This window comes from Theropithecus gelada, chromosome 7b (assembly GCF_003255815.1).
Source record: "Theropithecus gelada isolate Dixy chromosome 7b, Tgel_1.0, whole genome shotgun sequence".
Classification (NCBI taxonomy): Eukaryota; Metazoa; Chordata; class Mammalia; order Primates; family Cercopithecidae; genus Theropithecus; species Theropithecus gelada.
The window spans coordinates 82,161,603-82,185,110 of NC_037675.1; the positions used below are offsets into that span (position 1 = coordinate 82,161,603).

General features: G+C 37.3%; 1 protein-coding gene across 2 annotated transcripts in view; it reads right to left on the bottom strand.

Moving 5' to 3' along the window:
* CEP128 (centrosomal protein 128) overlaps window positions 1–23,508 on the bottom strand; it is a 466,370-nt gene that overhangs the window by 308,642 nt on the left and 134,220 nt on the right. For both annotated transcript variants that reach the window (XM_025391920.1, XM_025391921.1), the window contains 2 exons: window positions 13,192–13,542; window positions 5,276–5,926 (listed from right to left, as the gene is read on the bottom strand). In XM_025391920.1, the coding sequence (XP_025247705.1) occupies window positions 5,276–5,926; window positions 13,192–13,542 (1,002 nt within the window). The remainder of the gene's footprint in view (window positions 1–5,275; window positions 5,927–13,191; window positions 13,543–23,508) is intronic.

Here is a 23,508-nt window from a genome sequence, read left to right on the forward strand (position 1 = left end):
CCAAGAAAGTGGTATTCAGAACTACCAAACTTGGCGAATGCTATAAATCAAGGGTTTTCCACCCACCGGAAGCTTGTTTTCAAATATTTATCAGCACACCAATGCTGAAGCCTGACTAACAACTTACTTATTGTTGTGGTTTTTATTACATTTATATTTCATTTCAGAATTTACAAACTGATGTTTGTGCACAACAACCCAGTGATATAGAAGGACATTACTATTCCTATTTTAACAGTGAGGTATAAAAAAGTGAAATAACTTGACCAAGATCAAATGGTCAGCAAATGGCAAAAACACAGAACTCCAATCCTGCATCTTTTGATTCCAAAAAAAGGCTCTACAAAATGATTTTGTTGAAATTGCAATGAGGTAACAGACCAATATCCTGAAAATATTAATAGCAGAGCATGTCATTAAAACATTTTAAATTTAAATTTAAAAATAGGTATGAGAGGGGTGATTCTAGATGGAGGAAAAAATAGAACTAAAGTGTACAGAGAAAAAAATATGGATGACTTATCAGAGCTTATTAGACTCAAAAATGTAGTAAGTTAAAATGAAGCTGAAAAACACAGAAATATAACATTTGTAGAGCTACTTGTCTAAAACTCCATTGTGTGCATAATTCAGTATATTACATCTCCTGTGATGGCCTTTGCTATCAACTCATTTTAATTAACATAAATAAGTAAAAAGTATGGATATATTAATAAAATAGCATGAGGTGGTGATTGTTCCTTAAGGGTAAATTGTCTGGTTTCTAAGGAAGCTGCTAGACTCACACAATCTCTGGCCATTCTTCCAATTCTAGAGCAACTTCAATACCACACATTAGGGAATAGCTTTAACACCCCTCCCAGATCTCAATCTTACAAATTAAAAAAAACAACAAGCCCAAAGGACTCAGAAGATCCACAGAATGCTTATAAATTCTAAATTCTTTACACATAGGGAATTTAGTAAAGCTTTGTTATCATCTCACAACAAATGAACTCAAAGAACTTCCTCAAAAAAAATGAGGAAATCAAATTTCCCACATTACATGGAGAAATCCAAATGAAACAGATCATAGAGCAAGTCAGGAGCAAATGCTCTGATTTCTACCTTTTTCAACATTTCAACTTATATCCACCGAGTATCTTCTGTATGTCTGGAACATTATGCTAGACACCATAAGAGGATACAAAATGGCTTAGATCTAATGCCTGTCCCTCTAGAGACTCATGCACACTCAACAAACCAAAATACAAGGCAGCCTAAATGTGCTGTACCTGAGGCACCAATAAAGACCTATGGACACACAGCGGACCAAGAGATTAGCCCCACCTCAGTTGAGATTTATTCCAACTTCAGTGGATCCATAAAAGAAGTAAAAAAATTGGGCCTTAGAGGATTTGGCAGAATTCTTCTTCCTGCAGACTAGGAGGCCAATTCAGATAGAGAATGAGCAGTCAGAAGTATGCACAGTGATCTGTATTTGTACGAGGAATGTTGGAGAGCATAAAAGGTAATGAATGGGCCGGACACAGTGGCTCGTGCCTGCAATCCCAGCACTTTGGGAGGCCGAGGAGGGTGGATTATGAGGTCAAGAGATGGAAACCATCCTGGCCAACACTGTGAAACCCCATCTCTACTAAAAATACAAAAAGTAGTTGGGCATGGTGGTGCACACCTGTAGTCCCAGCTACTTGGGAGGCTGAGGCAGGAGAATCGCTTGAACTTGTGAGGCAGAGGCTGCAGTGAGCTGAGATCACACCACTGCACTCCCGGCTGGTGACAGAGCAAGACTCCATCTCAAAAAAAAAAAAAGGAATGAATGTACATGAGTAAGGTAGAATCATTTTAAGGGGGGTGCTGGGCTGGACTGGAGTGGAGACTTTATTACAGAGACAGTAAATAATTAATAAAGGTTGTTCAGTAGAAAGTGACACACTCAGATATATATTTTGGGAAAGGAAATTAGAGAGTATCTGGGGGAATAAAGGGAGGGGTTGTGGGTAGAGAAAGGAACTAGAGGGAAATAGGGAAATTACTTAGAAGTATGGCTAGGTTGCAAGTTAGCAGTCTGCATTCTGTTTTCTAGTACGACATGATATATCGTCCATATGCCAATGTATCCATGAGCAAAAGCAATTACTATTTCTCATTGAAGAATGCATATCTGAATGTGAGAATTATGGCCTTATAGAGATGACCTTGAACATGCTCTAACTGAAAAAATTATTACTAACTCCTCACCATTGTGTTATTATACAACCTAAATAATGGTGATAAGACATAAGTACTAGTGAGAAGGAAGGTTCTAGTTTCAACAACAGTCTCAAGAAAACTGCAAGCTTCTTAAAACAAACCATTGCTCTATGCCATGCCAGTTTCTCCCAACAAATCATTACATGCTTGTCCTCATGCAAAAACCCTGCCTTCCTTTCACATCACACTATTTCTCATCAACCCTCTCTACCTTGCTGTCAACAGCTGACTGACCAGTCACCCTCTTCACTGTGGTTTTTAGCATGTGACCAATTAATGCCTTCATAATATCTTAAATATCCAAGTGTCCATCCCATAAGATAGCTTCAAAGTTATTTGACCTGTTCTTTCCCAACTACCTACATCAACATTGCACAATAGCAACCACTGCATGACCACACCTTCGACCTTAACTCTGAAAACTTTTAGATTGCACTGCAATATGAGAATTCCTGACCAAATCAACAACCTCTGACTGCAGATTTTTATCCTTCAGCTTTCTCATTCCTTTGCCCACAATCTTTGTTCTTCAATGTTAGCCACATGGAAGTACTTCACATGCTCCTAGACTAGTCTCGTTCAGTTTGTACCAGTCTTCATACCAGTTTTCATCTTCACTGCTCCTAATTTCTTGCTGCACTGCTATCCTATTCTACTTCAGAGAGAAGAAAGGCTATCAGTCAAGATTCACATCAATTTCCCCAGATCATCCCTACCAACTTACCCAGTCTTACTAGTTTTCTCTGAATCCTTCAGAGGAAGGAGGCCTTGTCTCCTGTTGAATGCTATATACTCTTATTTTTTTATCAAGTCCCCTCACATCTCCTCATGTACTTTCTCCATCAACCTCTGTTGAATGGAATGAAGGCTTTTTATACTTCTTCTTTCAGCTTGCCTGTCACATTTATCATTCTTGATTATAACTTTCTTAAAATGTCTTAGCTGGATTTCTAAGATATCATTCTCTTTTGGTTCTCCTCCTATCTGTCTGTCATATGGTCTTTTATTTTCATTTGCTAGGCCCTTTTAGTAAATTCTTTCCTTCAAACATTAGTGTTTGAGAGTCTCATCCTCTTTTTATTATCTGCACAATCTCATCCAAATCCCATGACATCAACTACCACCCAAGAGTTAACTGGCTCCCAAATATTTCACTCCAATCTCAATTTCTCCCTCAACTCTTGACCCTACTAATTATTATGTACTAATTATGTGCTAATCTGTTCCACCTAGACTTTCTTGGTTAAGCTTAAAATTCCTCCCCCTAAGACAATATGCTAAAAAACAACAACAACAAAAACAAACTAGATTTGCCACTGTTCTCTTCAAATCTTCTATTCTGTCTGTATTCTCTATATTGGCAATAGCATCATTATCCACCTAATCACCCAAAGTCATTACCTACCCATCCTTGAGTCTAAACTTTTTTCCAGCCTAGCAAAGCAGTTAAGAACACAGTCAGTTAATTACCTGAGTTCAAATCCATTCCCTACCACTCTCCTGCTCTAAGGCCGTGGGCAAATTACTTAACCTTCTGTATCCCAATTTCCTCATCGGGGAGAAAATAATACCACACAATCTGCAGGGGGAGGTGGGTATTAAATGATTAACACTTGTAAAGATCTTAGAGCAGTGACTGGCATAAAGTGTTGAAAAACTGTTTGCTGGTAGTATTGTTATTGTCATAGCCAATCAATCACCATGTAATATATATTTTATTTTCTATAAGATCAGCTCTTCTTCTCCATATCCCTAATTCTACTTTTGTTTATATATTCATCAACTCTGAAAGATTATTATTCCATAGTTCATCAAAATTAAAATGTGCATCTTCCACATTTTACCATCTCTGACCTGGGAGTTCTTACACTTGATGACATATCGTGGTTTCATAGGCAGGAGGCAGCATTTTTATTTCTTAGGATGACATGCATCTAGTAATAACAGCAATGATGCACCTGACAAGGTGTCTTAGGTTTAATGAAATATAGTAAGGGCCTCTTACCTATTTTAGCCTCCATTCTGACCCACCAACCCCAATTGAAGACCCCAAATCTTCATGCCAGAAGGCTATCTAGGACTGGGGAAGAACTCATAGAATAGCCACATCATTTTACAGATGTCAGCTGTTTCAATATCATTTCATCTTGCATCCCAAGCATTTTGAAAATAGTAGTTGCATTTCAAAGACTTTTGAAAAACATTATAATAATTAACCTTTGAAGATTTAACCATTCATTCATTCACCTATTCAATAGATATTTACAATGTTCCAAAAAACTGTTGTAGGCACTGGGAATATAGCTAGAAGCAAAACAGACTAAAATCCCTATCCTCAGAGAGTCTTCATTTCAATAAAGGGAGATTAAAAAATAAATAATATGGAATCTATATCATATGATAAGTGTTATGGGGGAAAAAAAAGACGGGAAGAGGAACAGATTCATCACACTCCTGACAATCATGTTATAAAACGATTGCCCTGCATGGTGATAATGTTAATAATATTAGACCTTAGAAACATTTCTTCAAATGCAAGATCCCAATTAGGCATTTACCCAGGCAACTTTGATTTGGAAAAGGAGGAGTAAATCTCAAAAGCCTTGGGTTTACACAGCCCATAAACTGATCCACTTTAGTTACCATACTAATAAGGACTGTGGTTATAGCTCCTCTGGCCTTGACGAGTCTTTGCCTTTTGTATTTTAGGAGGTCATAAATGTTGAATGAGGGCACTTTTCAGGTCCATGACTTACTGCCACCTCTGCCTTTCCTGAACTCCCCAAACAGCTAAACGTTCTTTATAAAGGGCTTCAATGCTCTGAAATAGGTGCTCCCAGGTGGCTGTTATAACTCATTTCAACCTGGCCGAACAGGCATGAATAAGCCTCTTTATTGTTGGTTTTATCTTCCCTTCAGTGCTTGGGAATACAGAATGATCTCTAAAAGTTTACGCCTTATTAACTTCATGAGCCACCAGAAAAATTCCTTCAGTATCATCAGGATAATTCAGCAGAGGTACCTTCAGTGTCCTGATATGATTCTCAGCCTCACTCTTTTCTTTCTTAAAGTGCTTCATAAGCTCCTGGATATTCTGTTCATGTTTTGTTTTCACACTCTGCAATGATGATGTGAGATCTTTCAGCTCCCTCTGGTGCACATCTCGTTCCAGCTTTAACTGTGTGATGATGGTAGCTGTTTCTTCATCCCTGGATTTTGCCTGTGCGGTGAGGTCAGAAAGGTCCTTAAGCACTGCTTTCTTGGCTCTCTCTTCCTCAGCCAATTTATTAGCAAGATCTGCTCGGATGGCACTCAGGTCCTTGATGGACTCTTGCATCTCAAGAAGTTTAGCTTTGTCCTGGGCCTGGCTCTTCTTGAGCTCTGCAATTTCTTCCTCCAAGTGAGCTTTCTCAACTTTCATTTGGCTTTGGATCTTACTCTGCTTTTTCAACTCGCTTTCCAGTCTATGGATGGTATCCAGGGAATTCTTGACTTCCAATTCAAGGTCAGCTTGATGAGACTTAATATCACGTAGTTTCTCCTCCTTGGAGTGAAGCTCCTCCTCCTGAAGGGCACGCTTTGTTAGGACGTCATTCAATTCCTTTCGAAGATTCTCTATTTGTTGTAATGCTGCATACATCTGGGTTTTCAATTCATCCTTTTCTTTTAAAATCTATCAGGTTAAGAACATGAAGCAAAAGAAAAAAATAAAAGTTACTGTAAAATTCACCATAGACTGTGCCAGTCAGCAAAATAAAGTTTAACCCACAAGGAGAAACAAAATTTATCAAATAATTTTTGTATTTTTTCCATTTTGTAATAAAAATACTTTTAGGCTAGAAAGCGGAGGGGCCGGGGGCAATATATAATTGTCCTGAAATAGCAACACACTGAAATATATATTTCAAATTTTCATCACCAAAACTTTTTTCAATCCATGGTTACAAATATTTATTTAAATGTTAGATAGAATTGAGCAAGCAAATGGGGAAAGCAAAGACTCCCATTAAAAAGAAAACTTACTAGAGGTTGAAATAATACAGTATTACCTAAAATAATAATGATGTCCATTCCAATGATACACTTTTAAAAAGGAGAAATCCCAAAACAGAGATGGAAAATAACATAGGGAAGCATTCAGATACAATATAAGAAAGTTTACGGTACATTCAGCCATTATTTTCAAAATATCAATGGTGACAAAAAGTCACCAATATGCAACTGGGAGCCTTGAAGCCCACAAAGATAGAAATGCGATTAAGTCAGGGAAGGTGGGGAAAGGGCTCAAGTGAAAAGTCAAGGGCCTAGAAGTCCATCATTCTATGCCAGCCTCTCTACGATTTACATTGAGGGACAGAGGCCAAGGGTTAACTCTTCTGGCCTCTAATTCTCACCACCTAATCATTGCAAATAAAATAGTGGGCAGCCAAGGGAGCCAAGATTGTTTTCTATGCCACACTGGCACCAAAGATAATCTCCATGTCTACTTACTGATGCCCACACCATGTCTTGAAACAGGTGGGGGAAAAAAGGAACCAATTAAGACTCATTTCAGAATTACAAATAACGAGTTAAAATGCAAATATTTGCAAGACATTTCTACACTTCACATTCTATACTTCAGTGTAAAACAATTTATGATAAAAATTTAATGAGTCAATCACTCCAAAAAAAAGTTTTCCCAATCCCTCTCAGTTTTAACTGAAAGAAAGAAAGAGCACAAAGATAACATGAGAATTAATAAAAGGAGGTGAATAAGCAGTTGAGCTCTGACCAGAAAGAAGCGAATTTGATTCTCAGTTCAATCATGGGCAATTCTATGGCCTCAGAGAAATCATTTCTCTTACTATAGAAAAGAATAATAGCTATTTCATAAGACTGTGATGAAGATTAGTGAGAAAGGGGAAACAAAAGGTTGGAGTAGAATTTAAGTTCAAGGAGGTACTAGGGTCTCAGGGAGGTGTTTATGCAAGGTAGTGATCAAAACTGTAAAAAGAGCCAGGCCCAGTGGCACACACCTATAATCCCAGCTACTTGGAAGGCTGAGGTGGGAAGACAGCTATGGCTCAGGAGTTCAAAACCAGCCTGGGCAACATAGCAAGACCCCGTCTCTACTGTGAAAAGACGGGATAACTGAAGAGGAGGAACTCTGGAACACAGATGAAGGAGTTCAATTTCAAAAGAATGTAAGGTAGGAGAAATATAGATGAGCCTAAGGGTAGATGTATTGTTTTTCTACTGTTTCATAACAATTTCGAACGGACTTAGTAGCTTAAAACAATGCACATTTTTTATCTCACTGCTTCCAATAGGTCAAATGGCCAAGCAAGGTATTCAGTTTAAGGCCTCCTAAGACTAAAATCAAGGTATCAGCTGGCCAGGGCTCTTGTCTGGAGACTCTGAGGAGAATCCATGTCCAAGTTTATTCAGGTTTCTGATACAACTTGTTTCCATACAGTTGTAGGACTTTGGGTACCCATTTCCTTGCTAGCTTTTGGCAGTGATTATTCTGAACTTCTAGAAGCCAACTTTGTTCCTTGGCTTATGGACTCTGCCATCTTCAAAGCTTGAACAGCTTGATGAATCCTTCCCAAGCTTCAATTCTCTCCGACGTCCCCTTCTCCCAATAGCCAGAAAGAAAACTTCTATTGAGGGCTCATGTGATTAGATTAGGCCCATCCAGATAATGTGATCACAGGAATAATGTCTTATCATATTTATGGATTCCAGAAATTAGGGTGACTTCTTTGGGGAGGGTCATTCTACTTACCCAACTAGAGAGCACAAAAACTGATAGAATCAAGTTTGGGCTGTAAAGATGGCGTGGGAGGGACTGAGCAAGGGTAGGGGCCTTCAGTATAGTGATATCCGTTTGAAGCAGATAACTTAGCCCCCTTGGCATGAGTTGAGAGACTTATAGGCAGTGCTGAGGATTAAAATCATATTTTCATAATGAAGTCATACCATGTAAAGTGTCTTTAATTATGAAATATTATATCTTCCTGAAATTGGATTAAAAAGCAAAGATATTTCTTTTTCTCACATAACAGGAAGTCCAGAGATAGGGTCGTTCAAGAAGAATCCCTCAAAGCTCAGGATCTGCTACTCTATAACTCTCCACCTTTTGCTGTCTTTGCAGTGTTCCAAGCATCACATCAATTCCTGACTAAGGTGACAGCCACAGGGCAGACCGTCACTGACCTTGTGGGTCAAGTTTAGAATATCTTTGGCAATACAGATACTAAAAACTAAGCTCTGTCAATTTGCTTCTGGTTAATTGCTTGCCTAGTAGCCACAGCTTAAGATTTTGTCTAGACGTTTCTCTGAGTCTGAAAATGTCTTATGTCTTTACTACCATCTCAATACCCTGGACATACCCAGGGCCCTCAATTGAGTAGCCTTTATCTTGAGGAAGATCAGAACAGTGGAACTGGGTCCCCTTTGTCTGGCCAGGAATGCTTAAGTACTTGAAAGGATCCTGAGAAAAAGGCTTGATTTTTAACTCTTTTTTTTTTCTTGCTGTTTCCTGCTTCCCTCTTATGCTTGCACCAATTTCAGTTTGGATAAATAATTTGGCTTTTCCAAGCCTAAAGGATTCCAAATTATCAGACTCATAGTCAATATGGATTATAGATTGCAGACTTCAGGCTCCTCATCTTAAAAAAGGAAACAAACAAACAAACAGAAACGAACAAAACTCTGCTTTTAGACAGACAAGTTTCAACCTAAACTTCTCTTTCTCTTGTAATACCTTACTGAAGGCTGAAATATGCACACAACATACTCCAACATCCTAAAGTTTTCCTACCAGTCACTTAATACTATCCTCTTATTCACAGCATCAATGCCCCTAAATATGATTTCTCTTTAAACCAGTTGCTTCCAACCACATGGCAAAGTTTACCAACTTTCCCTTTAGAACAATATGATCCTCTCCTGCCCCTTACCCTACTTCTCCTCTCAGCCAATCCTACAATTTAGGTTATTTTGCTTATAGCTCCTTATTGCTAGAACTCAACGTTTACATAAACGTGAATTTCTTCTGCTGAGGGTAAGAGAAAATCCCAATCCAAACTGGTTTAAACCACAAGAAAATCATTCCAGGCAAAACTGCTCCAGAGACAGCATGTCAAAGCTCTGGCTCCACCTCTCTGCAATTCTGTACCTAGTGATGGTCTTGCATTAATTATTGAATGGAATGGATGGGGGAGGGAGGAGGTAACCATGAATACTATAGAAGCCAACTGCTATTTCTATGGAAGTTTTGCTGTTACTGTTTAGGAGAAGGAATGGAAAAAGTGGAAAGTCGGGTTGACTCCAGATTAGAAATCCGTAAAATGTATGAGGGAGAAGAAAGAAATTGAAGAGGTGATGAGGACAACATCAAAGTAGCTTTCGACGAAGTCCAATGTGACAGGAAGAAAACTGAATCCAGAAACTGGCTAGTAAACCAGAGGAATATAGAAAGATCAAAATTGGGTATTAATAGTTTAAAAAGCTAGGTGGTAGGGAAGAGAAGAATTCTGAAAGATCAGACACTGAGCTGTGGAACGGAAGGCTTGAACATGGAACAATTACAGATGAAGATAAAATTTAAACACAGAAATTTGACACTGAAGTAGAATTATTTCAGTGAAGGTCACTATAAAATAAGACATTCGTGAATTAGAAGGATACAGACTTCAGTAGGTTGAGGACTTGAACTCTGAAGTTACTAAGGATGATGGCAAGAATTACATGACATAAAACAGGCTGATGCAAAGCCAAGCTAAAATCCTTGAGAAATGTAGGGGCATAAATGAAAAATAGCCAGCAGTCAAGAGCAAAAACGGGAAAAGAATGTTCTAACCAGGCAGTCCAAGCTTCCAAAGAAGGGGCAAAAGAAAAGATTATTGAAAAAAGGCCTTAAAATAGTTGTGTGAAGCCAAAAGAATAATACTATCTAAAACCATGGCGATTATAGAAACAGAAGCCAAGTCCTCAAAGACCTGAACACAAAGTATTATATATACAGTTTGGTTTTGTTTTTTGTTTTTTGTTTTTTTTTTTTTAATTAACTAAAAGGTAGATGAGGGGATTACTCAATGTTTTTGTTTTGTTTTGTTTTGTTTACCTGCATGTGAGAGAAAATGCAGGCAGATGGCTGGATTATACTAATACATACTCTAGCATTTCTTGAACTGTATGGGATAGGACTGTATATGCATTCAAAAAATCGTACACTTTGGCACTGATCCTTCTTACTTTCAACCATTCAAAAATTCAGATTTTACAAGATAGCATATATTACATGTAACTCTTTTTTTTTTGCCAGCAGGAGTGAAATATGCAGAAGAAATATATGGTAATTTAAGCTTCTTGAAGTCAAATACTATCAAGCAAAAAGCTCAATACATAAGCAAGCCAATTATTCTGCCAATTCAGCAGGGAGAAAAAAAAAACCCTGGAAAGTATTCCCATTATCCATATTAAAAAAGAGTATGAAAAAAATTGGAAACATTCAGAAAAGCATATACTATGATCAGAGTCCAATCTTTTCCTTTATCGTTTTCAAAGCACCCATACAAACCAATGATTTCAAACAGTACCTTAAAAGAAAAAGAGAAGCAAAAATACCACAACTTACAGCTAGATTATTTGTATCTATTAAGTTTTCGGTCTCCTAATATGTGTTACCTACATATCCCTGAAGTACACCACAATTCCCTGATGTAAATATCCATTTCATTGTCTTTGAGGAAAGTATACAATTTGATCTGTCTGGGTTTTTTTTTTTTTTTCTGCAGTGATATGCGATTTGATATTACACATCATTCAGTCATGAAGTAGTTTTGTAATATGATATCTTATAATCTTACTAAGATTCCAGAAATGTAAAAAGCAGGAAAAAAGAAATAAATCAGAGAAGTTTTTAAGAGAAAAAAAGCCTTTTGTCATTTAGTATATTTTTTAAGTAACAAATCTTAAAGCAGAAAATAAATTATGCTAGAAAAAGAGAACTGGCGGTAGACACAGAACCATACTGCAAATATGAGGAGAGCATCATATGAGCATATAAAATGACTCAGTAAGGGTACTTATTAAGTAATTTATTCTTTAAGCCACCATATGTTATATTTGTAAATCAGTATAATTTTTATTTTAATACACCCTTCCAAAATACCTTGGAGTCAGTTTTTGAAAATAATTAGCCCTAAAAATCAAAAAGAAAGTAGCCGTATTACAAATGTGTTAAGGTGGCTTTGTGATTTTATTAAGAATTAAATATCCCTTTGAAATAATATTCAGTAATATATTTTTTAAAAATTTTTCCAAAATTATTTACCACGTATTTCCACATCACAGATTTACTGAGCACATTTCTTACTCTTTTTCCTTGAAAAACCATTGCTCTAACTGCAACATGCTGCATTAATTTTTAAGGCTTTTAAAGGAGAAATTACAATGCCTGCTGTGATAATTGTGTTACGACCTTAACTGTGGCAATCACTTTAAAACTGCTTCTTTGCTTATCATTAGTAATGCTAAGTGATAAAAATAATTGGAAGTATTCTGGGAAATGATTGTTAAACAATTTTTAATATTCTGAAAACTCAACGTAGAAAAGTCTCAGCACCATGGACTGGAATACTGTATGATGACATGGACCCTTCTAAATCTCTTCTAATTAAGTAAAATCTCCAGATGAGATTTTCAATCAGTCAATTCCCTCAACCACTCCTCTTGCTAGCTACCTACCTACCCTACAGTCAGGCTCACTGAGCCAGTTGCCAGATCAGGCTGACAACAGAATAATCAAGATAGAGCAATTTCCTGGGATCAGATCAGTTCAGGCACAAGTCTGAAAGCTTTAGAACTGCTTTACTTCAGGGCAACCAGCCACCCAGTATGTGTCAGATGGGTTAAAATGAAAAGCAATCTGCAGTGAGTGCAAAATGATCATTTTTTTCATCTTCTATATGTCCGAGAAATTCATATGTAAAAGATAAAGTATCTTTTCCATGACAGCTCATCTGAAATAAGCATCTGCCACTCTTAAATGCTGAAAATTGATTTTATAAATATAATGCCCTACATTTTGTTTTCTTTTCAAAGAAAGTCAACTTATCCAAACGATTATTCTTTTGGAATGTACAGAGTTCTTGACAAGTGACAAATGACAAAGCACAAATGATAAACCAAGAATAAACATGGATAAAAATCAATCACGACTTTCCTACTTATTATCTTATAAACATCTGGGTTTAATTCAACCCAAAGATATACCAGATGAGAATCAACATAGGAGCATAAAATCCATTTAAAGTAACTGATTATACAAGAGAAAAGTTAATGTGAAATGCATACATAGATGAGTGAAATGCGTTTTGTTGCTATCAAAAGGGCATAAAAGCAAAGTCCTGAAGAGGGTTGTGATCCCATAACACTGCTCAGTTAGTGAGATCCTCAGTGAACGCATTCAAGTAAGCCCATTACAGTTACTGCCAGTAAATGGCCCTAGTAACTACTTCATTTTTTAAATGCTTCTTTCTAACCAATACCTAGTTGAAATATATAAATAAATGAGATTTTAAAATACATGCATTGGGAGGAAAGTTGTGTGAAAATAAGGAAGATTTAGTAATTTTCTTCCATTGGAATATTAGGAGATTAAAGAATAATTCAATTTAGGAAACTTACACCTAAACTGGGGCAAGGGGTACATCTATTGATGGGCCAACTCTGAAAAGCCACATAATATTAAACTATGAAAAGGCTTAAGTAAAAAATATTTAAAAATTAACTTTTATACTTTGAAACAGCCAACCATAAGGATTCTTCTATCAAGAGCATATTGATCATATGCACAGTATGGCACTCAAGTGTTTTTTCAAAGGAGAGATGAATGAATGGATGGGTCACATTGAAAACCATTCCTTAGGAATGTGGCTTTTATACCTGATTATTCTTGCCTGTCAGTTCATCAACTGTTTCAGATTGTTTCTCCAACGCTCGCTCTAACTTCTTATGTTTAAGCTTCCACTGCCTAATGGATTCTTGAGCTTTCAGTTTCAGGTCTTCCCTCCTCTTCTCCGCCTCCTCTTTCAGGGCCTCTGACTGCTGGAGCTCACTGAGGTACTGCTCAGCCTGCTTGGTTGCATCCTCTGCATGGCGAGTCAGCTCTGAGATCTGAAGGTCAGCATGCTTACGCTCGGCCTCACATGTGTCAAAGTGAGTCTGGATCTCCTTAAGTCGATCCAACATCTGGAGTTGCTGTTTTTCCCCATTCTCCAGTTCACGTGTTAAATTCTAGGAGTAAAGCATGTGAAACATTAGGAACAAATGCTTGTCAAAATTAGATGTGTAGCATATCATCAAACAAGAATCTCTAATGTCACTGAAATGGAAATCATCTGTATTAAAATTCATTAGCAATCAATTTAGAAAATATGAGTCATTTTCTTTGTATTTTATAACCACATTAGTTGGGAACAATTTTTTATATAAATATTCCCTCTTTTTTGGACTATTTTATTGTCCAAAAAAGGAAAATACGGGTTTCCAATTGACTGTCACTAAAATAGAAGGCACTTTTGAAGAAAACAATGTGCATTATTTTAGTAACAACCTAGTGTTCTGTCCAACTGAAGAAATAGTAATGTTTTAAAATTTGTCAGGTTATCAGAGAACTATTAGTAGCAATCATATATAACATTTTGCTTTCTGGCAGCAAAACAAAATTATAATAAAAAAACAAAAATAAGTAACAATAAAGTGACAGAAACATCAGCATAGATAACACTATATTAGGTTCCCAATAAAGTGCTTATACATTGATTATTTCCAGATAAACCAACATAATATTATATGTTGAAGCACTTATCCCAAGCTAATATGAATCACTACAGTACACATTTATAAATACATTTAATTTAACTTTATTTTGAATATTTCTCTAATCAAGAAAAAAAACCTTAAGTCTAGCTTCCCTAAAGCCAGGATGGTGATTATATATTTGAAAATTACACTAAATCATCATGATTAATACATATTTTAAGAATAAGTAAATATCTATTTTAAGTTTAAAAATGAGAAGATATTGTTTTAAGTAAGTTTATACAAATAAAATAATCATTAACATTAAGCCGTTAAAGAATCATTAACATTAAGCCACTTTTGTAAAGCTTTGTAAGAAAGTGATAAATTCAGAAATAAAGCGCTTACAATGGGTCACATAAGCTGCCCCTCCTGAGCCTTACTTTCCAAATACTTAGTGGCAACAATGGTAACATTAAAATGTCATGTGTCCAAATAAGAATGGGTTCAAGGGGCTAGAATGAAGCTGTGAGTTGAATAAACAATAAATAACATCTCCACCGAACTAAGGCCCAGACAAATGAAACTAGAAACATTTACCAAGCTCCTTTGGCCCCAACAGCAGAGTTTCCAGGTCCAGATTCCATGATCTATGGCTCAAATAAGGTTAAATATAATCTCCCTCATGATTAAAATCATAGTTTGACATTACGGCAAACATTTTTTTAAATGCCTCAAAAACAAACTTCATTTTCTAGGCAACAGGTTTGCATTTGTCCAGTTTGCTTAATTCAAGGCAGCCTGGAAGACACTGCATCCACCCAAATGGGAAATTGAGAACTGTGTACTTGTGTGTGTAGAAAATTCTACAATAAGATCAGAAAAACCCCTGTAATTGTGGTTTACCTTTTGCTCTTATTCTAAAAGTGTTACCAATATGCTAGAAATCAACTTGATTAACAAGCAGCAATCAAGTGATTCCTCATCAAAAGAGAAACGGAACTTATTTTTCTTTTCAACAAATCCTTGGAAAGAAAGTGGTTACACTTCCTGTTCATCAGGCATATGGTTTATAGAAAATTAATAGGACACAGTCTTAATACCAGAGAAGCTAACTCTAATTAGGGAGATATTTTCATCAACCACTATAGTAGATAGTCCTAGGTGCTAAAACATGATGGAGAGTTACCTAAAGGCATCTATAGTCTACAGTGTGGCTGCAGACAGTCTCCCATAGGAGGTGATGTATAAGCTGAGATTTAAAAGAAAAGGAGCAATAATAATCAAATAACTATGACTGTGACTGAAATGCATTGAGTACTCAAGTTATACCAAAGATTTAATGCTTTATATGAATTATCTCATTCAATCCCAACACAAATCTAAAATGAGACACTATTATCCCCATTTCAGTGAAAAGTAACCAACATTTGCTGCAGTTAATAATTTGTTCAAGATCACATACCTAATAAGTGAGGGCATAGGGATTTGGACCTGGATAGTCTGCTTCTAGAACCCATGTTATCAACCTATTGCTAAACTTCCAGATTCTCAGATGACCCCTATCCATGCCTCTTCAGTCACCCACTGCCGTGGTTTTATCTTGGTGTTTTTATCAGAACTGCCACCTTTAAAGCAAGAGGTTCCTCACTCCACCCTCTTCCCCTAACTCTTGAATTTAATTACCAATCTAATCAGCTATTACACCCTCTTCCTTCTGTGTTATCTGTGCTTCATTGTCAAGGAGATGACCACTCCCTTGAGATTTCTTTTGCTAGTTTTAAATCCTGGCTTTCTAACCCAAACACTATTATTTTTTCACTTTAGCCAATCTCTTGCTTACACCTAGCCTCCCTCTTTAAACTGTTCATTCACTGAACATTACCAACAAAACCACCAACTCTAGGTGAACTTAAAAAATTCCTAATTCCTACGTTGGGTTGAGTCCTGTAAGAAACATCACACAGGACTATCAGTTGATGTGACCACACACTCAGAGTCAACTCATTGGCACCCAGAAAGCCTTCCACATGCCTCAACCCAGCTCACACAAGGGCCATTATTATAAAAAGTCTCACCTCTGACACTACCATTTTTACCCTTGGTTTTGGTATGTACTATAGTTCCTCCTTCAAAAGTAAAATTGAGGCAGGCAGTTAATGCAGGATACCCCAAATATATCCTACTTGTATTTTAAAATTTACCAATGGTCAATTTCTTCTCTTTTCCCGCCTCCAAGGAAAGAGGATTCTTCCTTAGACAAATTGCCTATCTCTGTGATTTTCCTACTTGACTATTCCACTTTACTTCTCTCATCTCAAAAACTAACAGTAAAGATTTTTAAAAATAAAAAAAAAAGAAAAACACCAGCAACAAAAGCACTTTTCTCAATCCTACATTATGTTCTACCCAGTATCATGTACTCATCTACCTCTTAAGCCAAGCTCCTGGAAAGAGTAGTTCATACTTGATGCTCCCACAACCTTATTTCAGTTCACTTGGTTCACTACATCTGGTTTCCATCATACTATGAAAATAGCTCTCATCAAGATCCCCCAAGATCACCTATAGCCAAATATGAAAACTCTTTAAAAACCTTACTTTGGGAGGCCAAGGTGGGTGGATCACTTGAGCCCAGGAGTTCGAGACCAGCCTGGACAACATAGCAAAACCCCTGTCTCCTACTAAAAACACAAAAATTAGCTGGGTGTGGTGGCACATACCTGTAATCCCAGCTACTCAGGAAGCTGAGGCACAAGAACAGCTTGAACCCAGGAGGTGGAGTTTGCAGTGAGTTGAGCTTCCGCCACTGCACTCCAGCCAAGGCCACAGAGCAAGATTCAGTCAAAACAAAACAAAACAAACAAAAATTTCCTTCACTTAGTTTCCTTGTAGCATGTGACACTGTTAATAACCCCTTGCTCATTCTAACTCTCTGCTTCCTTAACTTTCACAATACCACTTTTCACTAGCTCTCTATCTTCCTCTTCTTCTTTCATAATCTCCTTTCCTGAGTCTCTTCTACCATTTAGCCTCTTAAATCTAAATAACTCTATAAAGTTCCAATATTATGAATCATCTCACCTACACAATATCCTTGGTAGATGAGTATTTAGGTAGACAGATATTAGTAGGTATTAGTGAGTCCTACATTCAGAAGCCATACTAACTCCTCATCTCCAGACTTTCAAATATCTAGTGGCTTCATATTGGGGGAACCCCAACCCCGATATTCAACATGGGTTCTTTTCTATTTCCCTAAGTGTTGGCTGGTCCGAGAAATAAAGGGAAAGAGTACAAGAGAGAGAAATTTTAAAGCTGGGTGTCCGGAGGAGACATCACATGTTGGCAGGTTCCATGGTGCTCTCTGAGCCGTAAAACCAGCAAGTTTTTATTAGCAATTCTCAAAGGGGAGGGAGTGCACGAATAGGGTGTGGGTCACAGAGATCACATGCTTCACAAGGTAATAAAATATCACAAAGCAAATGGAGGCAGGGCAAGATCACAGGACCACAGGATGGGGTGAAATTAAAATTGCTAATGAAGTTTCAGGCACGCATTGTCATTAATAACATCTTATCAGGAGATAGGGTTTGAAAGCAGACAACCAGTCTGACCAAAATTTCTTAGGCGGGTATTTCCCCGTCCTAATAAGCCTGGGAGTGCTATAGGAGACCAGGACTTATTTAATCCCTTTGTCTTCGTCTTCAACCATAAAAGATAGCTGCCCCCAAAGTGGCCACTTCAGAGGCCTACCCTCAGGGGCGTATTCTCTTTCTCAGGGATGTTCCTTGCTGAGAAAAAGAATTCAGCAATATTTCTCCTATTTGCTTTTGAAAGAAGAGAAATATGGCTCTGTTCCGCCTGTCTCACTGGCAGTCAGAGTTTAAGGTTACCTCCCTTGTTCCCTGAACATTGCTGTTATACTGTTCTTTTTTCAAGGTGCCCAGATTTCATATTGTTCAAGCACACATGCTCTACAAACAATTTGTGCAGTTAACACAATCATCACAGGGTCCTGAGGCGACATACATCCTCCTCATGAAGATGACGGGATTAAGAGATTAAAGTAAAGACAGGCATAGGAAATCACAGGAGTATCGATTGGGGAAGTGATAAATGTTCATGAAATCTTCACAATTTTTGTTCTTCTGCCATGGTGTCAGTGAGTCCCTCCGTTTGGGGTCCCTGACTTCCTGCAACAGCTTCATAACTTTCTACACTTAGAAATCTCACAGGTGTCTTACATTTAGTAAGTCAAGAAGTAAACTTATCTGAGGACCAACTCCTAACAAAAAGGCAGTCCTTCTAAAATGGCAGGAAAGTAGCTCTCTGATGAGGGAGGATGGAAATGAGTTAAATTGTGTATTTTAATAGTGAGAAGATCTGAAAAAATCACTATAGGAAAAGAGGAAATGAACAACTGATAGATGTTTAAAAGATGACAAACAGAAATAAGGTTCTAGTTAGATAGTCTCAAATTGATAATGGGCCCAAGAGTATACCAAATTCTTTGGATTTCTCCAGCAACTCACTTGAACCCAGAAGGAAAATAAGTTCAGGGTTATTTATTCTTCTGTAATTACAGAGCAACAACAAGGAGCACAGGATTAACATATTCAAGCCCAGAGCTTATGCAGGCAAACTCTTTTGTTCTCACATTTAAAAATGGCAGACTCTTATATTAACATGCTATATGCAATAATTCACTTTGAATAATATTTGAAAAGATCATGTCATTGACTGGGTATGTGAGTATAAAAGAACAGAAAATGGTATGGATCTTCTTGTAAATAATTGTGATTTTCACTCAACAGGTTTGAATTTGTCCTAGATGAATACCTTTTCTAACTGCCCTGAGTCTGGAAACTCTCAGTAGCTACAGCTTTGCTATCAGCCTGTGTTATTTTTAAGGTAAAATTCATTATAGAGGTCCTTCCTATATTCTCCTAAGGATCGTATTCAGCCATTGTTTTGGCATTTCTTTAATCCACCTTCCTCAAATAATCAATCAGAAAAATCTAACTGTAATAAATATTTATCCCACATCAATCAAAGGACTGTACTACAGAACCCTCATATCAATTCCCAACACACATACACTCTCACTCACATACACATGCACATATACCTAGAGCATGTAAGTGTACAAACACATAATAAATCCATGCATAAATGTTTTCAGGATATTTATAGTAAATATTAAGGCACAAGTAGTAAATATTATCTTCCTGATGCACTACATGAAATGCTAAATGAAAAGCATTTTTCTTATTTATTCCATTATAATGATTTTCAGTTCCATTATTACTATTATATATTCCTGGAGGCATCTTCTACACTGAAGAACTTTTTATATTTAGATTGTGTGAAATTATCTCAGCCACTAAAGCAGAATGGTTAAATTTTGTATCACTTAATTAAGTCCATGTTTATTTCTCGCTATATAAGCAGTGTCAAAAAAAGGAACAACTCAAAAACAGAATTATCCATATTACCATACATTTTTGCCCATACAATGCCAAAAGGCTTATAAAAGCTCCATCTAAATCTAAAACGTTATACCTTTCAATTCCCCTTCTTTTCTCTTTCTTTCTTCAAGTGGGAATAAATGTTGATGGATAGTTGTGTTGAAGGTCTCAGGTTTGCTGGTAGTTAGAAGGATTTATAGGACTCAGCATATTACAGTCATAATTATGTTAAGATTTATTAAAGAGGAGAGATACAAAGCAAAATTAGCAAAGAGAAAAAGGCACATGAAGTGAAGTCCAGTGGAAAATAGGTGCACACTCCAAGAAATTACTCCCAGTGAAATTACACAGGGCATGTTCAATTCCTCCAGCAATGAATTCTGACAACACATATAAAGTGTTATCTATCTGGAAAGCTCATTGTGTCCAAAGTTTTAATTAGGGGCTGGTCACTTGGGCACCAGCTACCTGTACGGAGCAAAATTTTAGACTCTCAGAAATCAGGTGGTCAAAATAAACTATATTTTTTGTAGTCTAGACACAGTGAATTCTCCTTATTATTATTTAAGTAAAACTTTATTTCAGTGTAGAAAACTACTTATCATCCAAGTTCTCAAATGCCAGAAAAGAACTGTTAAGCCTGCATTTAAAACATTTTCCATGAGGGTTTAAGAGACATAAAGTAGACTACCATATAGGCGGCAACAATAACTACTTATTTGTTCACTGATGGAACAAAAGTATAATATAATATAATGCAATTTTTCCTCTACTAACACTTGACAGTGAACACACACAAGAGACTGGGCACCTTGGTGAACATTTAAAAACATATATCAAAAATGGAAAATCTACCCCCAAATAAGCCAGGATACTCTAAACAATACATATTTTAAATAATCATTTTCATTTATAGTATTTATGTACTTTGTATAGAAACTTGTAAGGGTAAGTGAGAAAACTGCCAGACTGTAATGACTCAAAAGTCACATCTCTCAGAAGACACTGGCATATCATGGAAAGAGAATGAGTAACTCAGGCTTGCGTTCAAATCCCAGCTATATCCTGTGACCTTAGAAGGGTGCTTACCCTTTGTGAACCAAAGCAACGTTGTCATGGGAAGTAAGGGACCCCGAATGGAGGAACCGGCTGCAGACGTGGCAGAGGAACATAAATTGTGAAGATTTCATGGACATTTATCAGTTCCCAAATACTTTTATAATTTCTTATGCCTGTCTTTACTTTAATCTCTTAATCCTGTTGTCTTCATAAGCTGAGGATGTATGTCACCTCAGGACCACTGTGATAATTGTGTTAACTGTACAAATTGATTGTAAAACATGTGTGTTTGAACAACATGAAATCAGTGCACCTTGAAAAAGAACAGAGTAACAGCAATTTTTAGGGAACAAGGGAAGACAAACATAAGGTCTGACTGCCTGCGGGATCAGGCAGAAACAGTCATATTTTTCTTCTTGCAGAGAGCCTATAAACGGACGTGCAAGTAGGAGAGATACTGCTAAATTATTTTCCTAGCAAGGAATATTAATATTAATACACTGCGAAAGGAATGCATTCCTGGGGGGAGGTCTATAAACGGCTGCTCTGGGAATGTCTGTCTTGTGCAGTTGAGATAAGGACTGAGATACGCCCTGGTCTCCTGCAGTACCCTCAGGCTTACTAGGGTGGCGAAAAACTCCGCCCAAGTAAATCTGTGGTTAGACCGGTTCTCTGCTCTTGAACCCTGTTTTCTGTTATTTAAGATGTTTATCAAGAAAATATGCACACTGCTGAACATAGACGCTTATCAGTAGTTCTGCTTTTGCCCTTTGCCTTGGGATCTTCATTGGACCCTTATCAGTGGTTCTGCTTTCTCCCTTTGTCCTGTTCCCTCAGAAGCATGTGATCTTCATTAGACCCTTATTAGTAGTTCTGCTTTTTCCCTTTTGAAGCACGTGATCTTTGTACCTACTTCCTGTTTTACACCCCTTCCCCTTTTGAAACCCTTAATAAAAAACTTGCTGGTTTGAGGCTCAGGTGGGCATCACAGTCCTACCGAGATGTGATGTCACCCCCAGCGGCCCAGCCGTAAAATTCTTCTCTTTGTACTCTTTCTCTTTATTTCTCAGCTGGCCAACACTTATGGAAAATCGAAAGAACCTACATTGAAATACTGGGGGTGGATTCCCCCGATACAATGTCACTTATAAAATAGACTCAGTAACACCGACTTCCAGAGGAATGATAACCTACATAAAGATAAAGCACCCAAAAGAGTAACTGACACATTTTAGAAACTCAATAAAGAGAACTTTTTATATCTTGCTAGCAACAATGATAGAATTAGTGACATAATCCAATGTCTTTATTTTACAGATCAGGAAATTGAGGCACGGGAAGAGTGATCAATCCAAGTTAAGGTAGATAGTTTTTGGCAGACAGAGGACTAAACACAGGTCCCTAATATTCAATCCAATATTGATTCCACTTCACTATGTTAATGGCTTGGATACTATTCAAACGACCCCTTTATTAACTAAGTTGCCATGTTCCTTCCAGACGAGAGGAACTCCTGAATAGGAATCATACGTCCTTGACGCAGAGGTTTTTCTGAAATGTTTGTGAACTGAGAAAAACAATCACAGGATAAGGTTGACTTGTGTTAAAACTAAACCAGGCATAGACTACTTACTTATTCCTTTCTATGTTAAAGACAATAGACTAGGCACTAAGGAAGTACTTCAGTACAAGTACTGATTGGGGTGAATATGAATGAGCAGGAGAGAACAGACATTGCTGTTAACTAGTAAAAACCAGACTTAAATTAGTAGGTTTCAAGAGAAACTACTCTGTTCAGCAAGACCTCAGAAAGAAGAGAAATGAAACATGAGAAAGAAGGCAAACTAAAATGTGAAGAGAAGATTGGGTCACTTATGGAAAGAAGCGAGCATTCACTACCATAAAAACGCACGAGCAACAGATTTCACTATTGGTAGCTGATTATGACAATAGCTTGAGAGGGCTAAAGAGAGATTAAAAAATAAGGTCAGGTTGCATATCAGTTCAAGGGCTTCTTTGGCTGAGATGATGGGATTTTCTAAATATAAAATCATTTTGTCTGCAAACGGAGACAAATTGACTTCCTCTCTTCCTATTTGAATACCTTTATTTGTTTCTCTTGCCTGATTGCTCTGGCCAGAACTTCCAAAGCTATATGGAATAGGAGTGGTGAGAGAGGGTCTCCTTGTCTTGTATCAGTTTTCAAAGGGAATGCTTCCAGCTTTTGCCCATTCAATATGATATTGGCTGTGGGTTTGTCATAAATAACCCTTACTATTTTGAGATATGTTCCATCAATACCTAGTTTATTGAGAGTTTTTAACATGAAGGGATGTTGAATTTTATCAAAGGCCTTTTCTGCATTTATTGAGAAGGAACTTAAAACATATTTACAAGAAAAAAAACAACCATATCAAAAAGAGGGCAAAGGATATGAACAGATGCTTCTCAAAAGAAGACATTTACGTGGCCAACAAACATATGAAAAAAACCTCAACATCAGCCAGGTGCAGTGGCTCACACCTGTAATCCCAGCACTTTGGGAGGCTGAGGTGGGCGGATTACGAGGTCAGGAATTTGCGACCAGACTGGTCAACATAGTGAAACCCCGTCTCTACTAAAAATACAAAAATTTAGCTGGGCACAGTGGTGGGTGCTGGTAATCCCAGCTACTTGGGAGGCTGAGGCAGGAGAATCGCTTGAACTCGGAAGGCAGAGATTGCAGCAGTGAACCGAGATCATGCCACTGCATTCCAACCCGGGTACAGTGCAAGACTTCATCTCCAAAAAAAAAAAAAAAAAACAAGCTCAACATCACTGATCATCAGATAAATGCAAATCAAAATCACAATGAGAAACCATCCCACGCTAGTCAGAATGGCGATTATTAAAAAGTCAGGAAACAATAGAAGCTGGTGAGGCTGTGGAG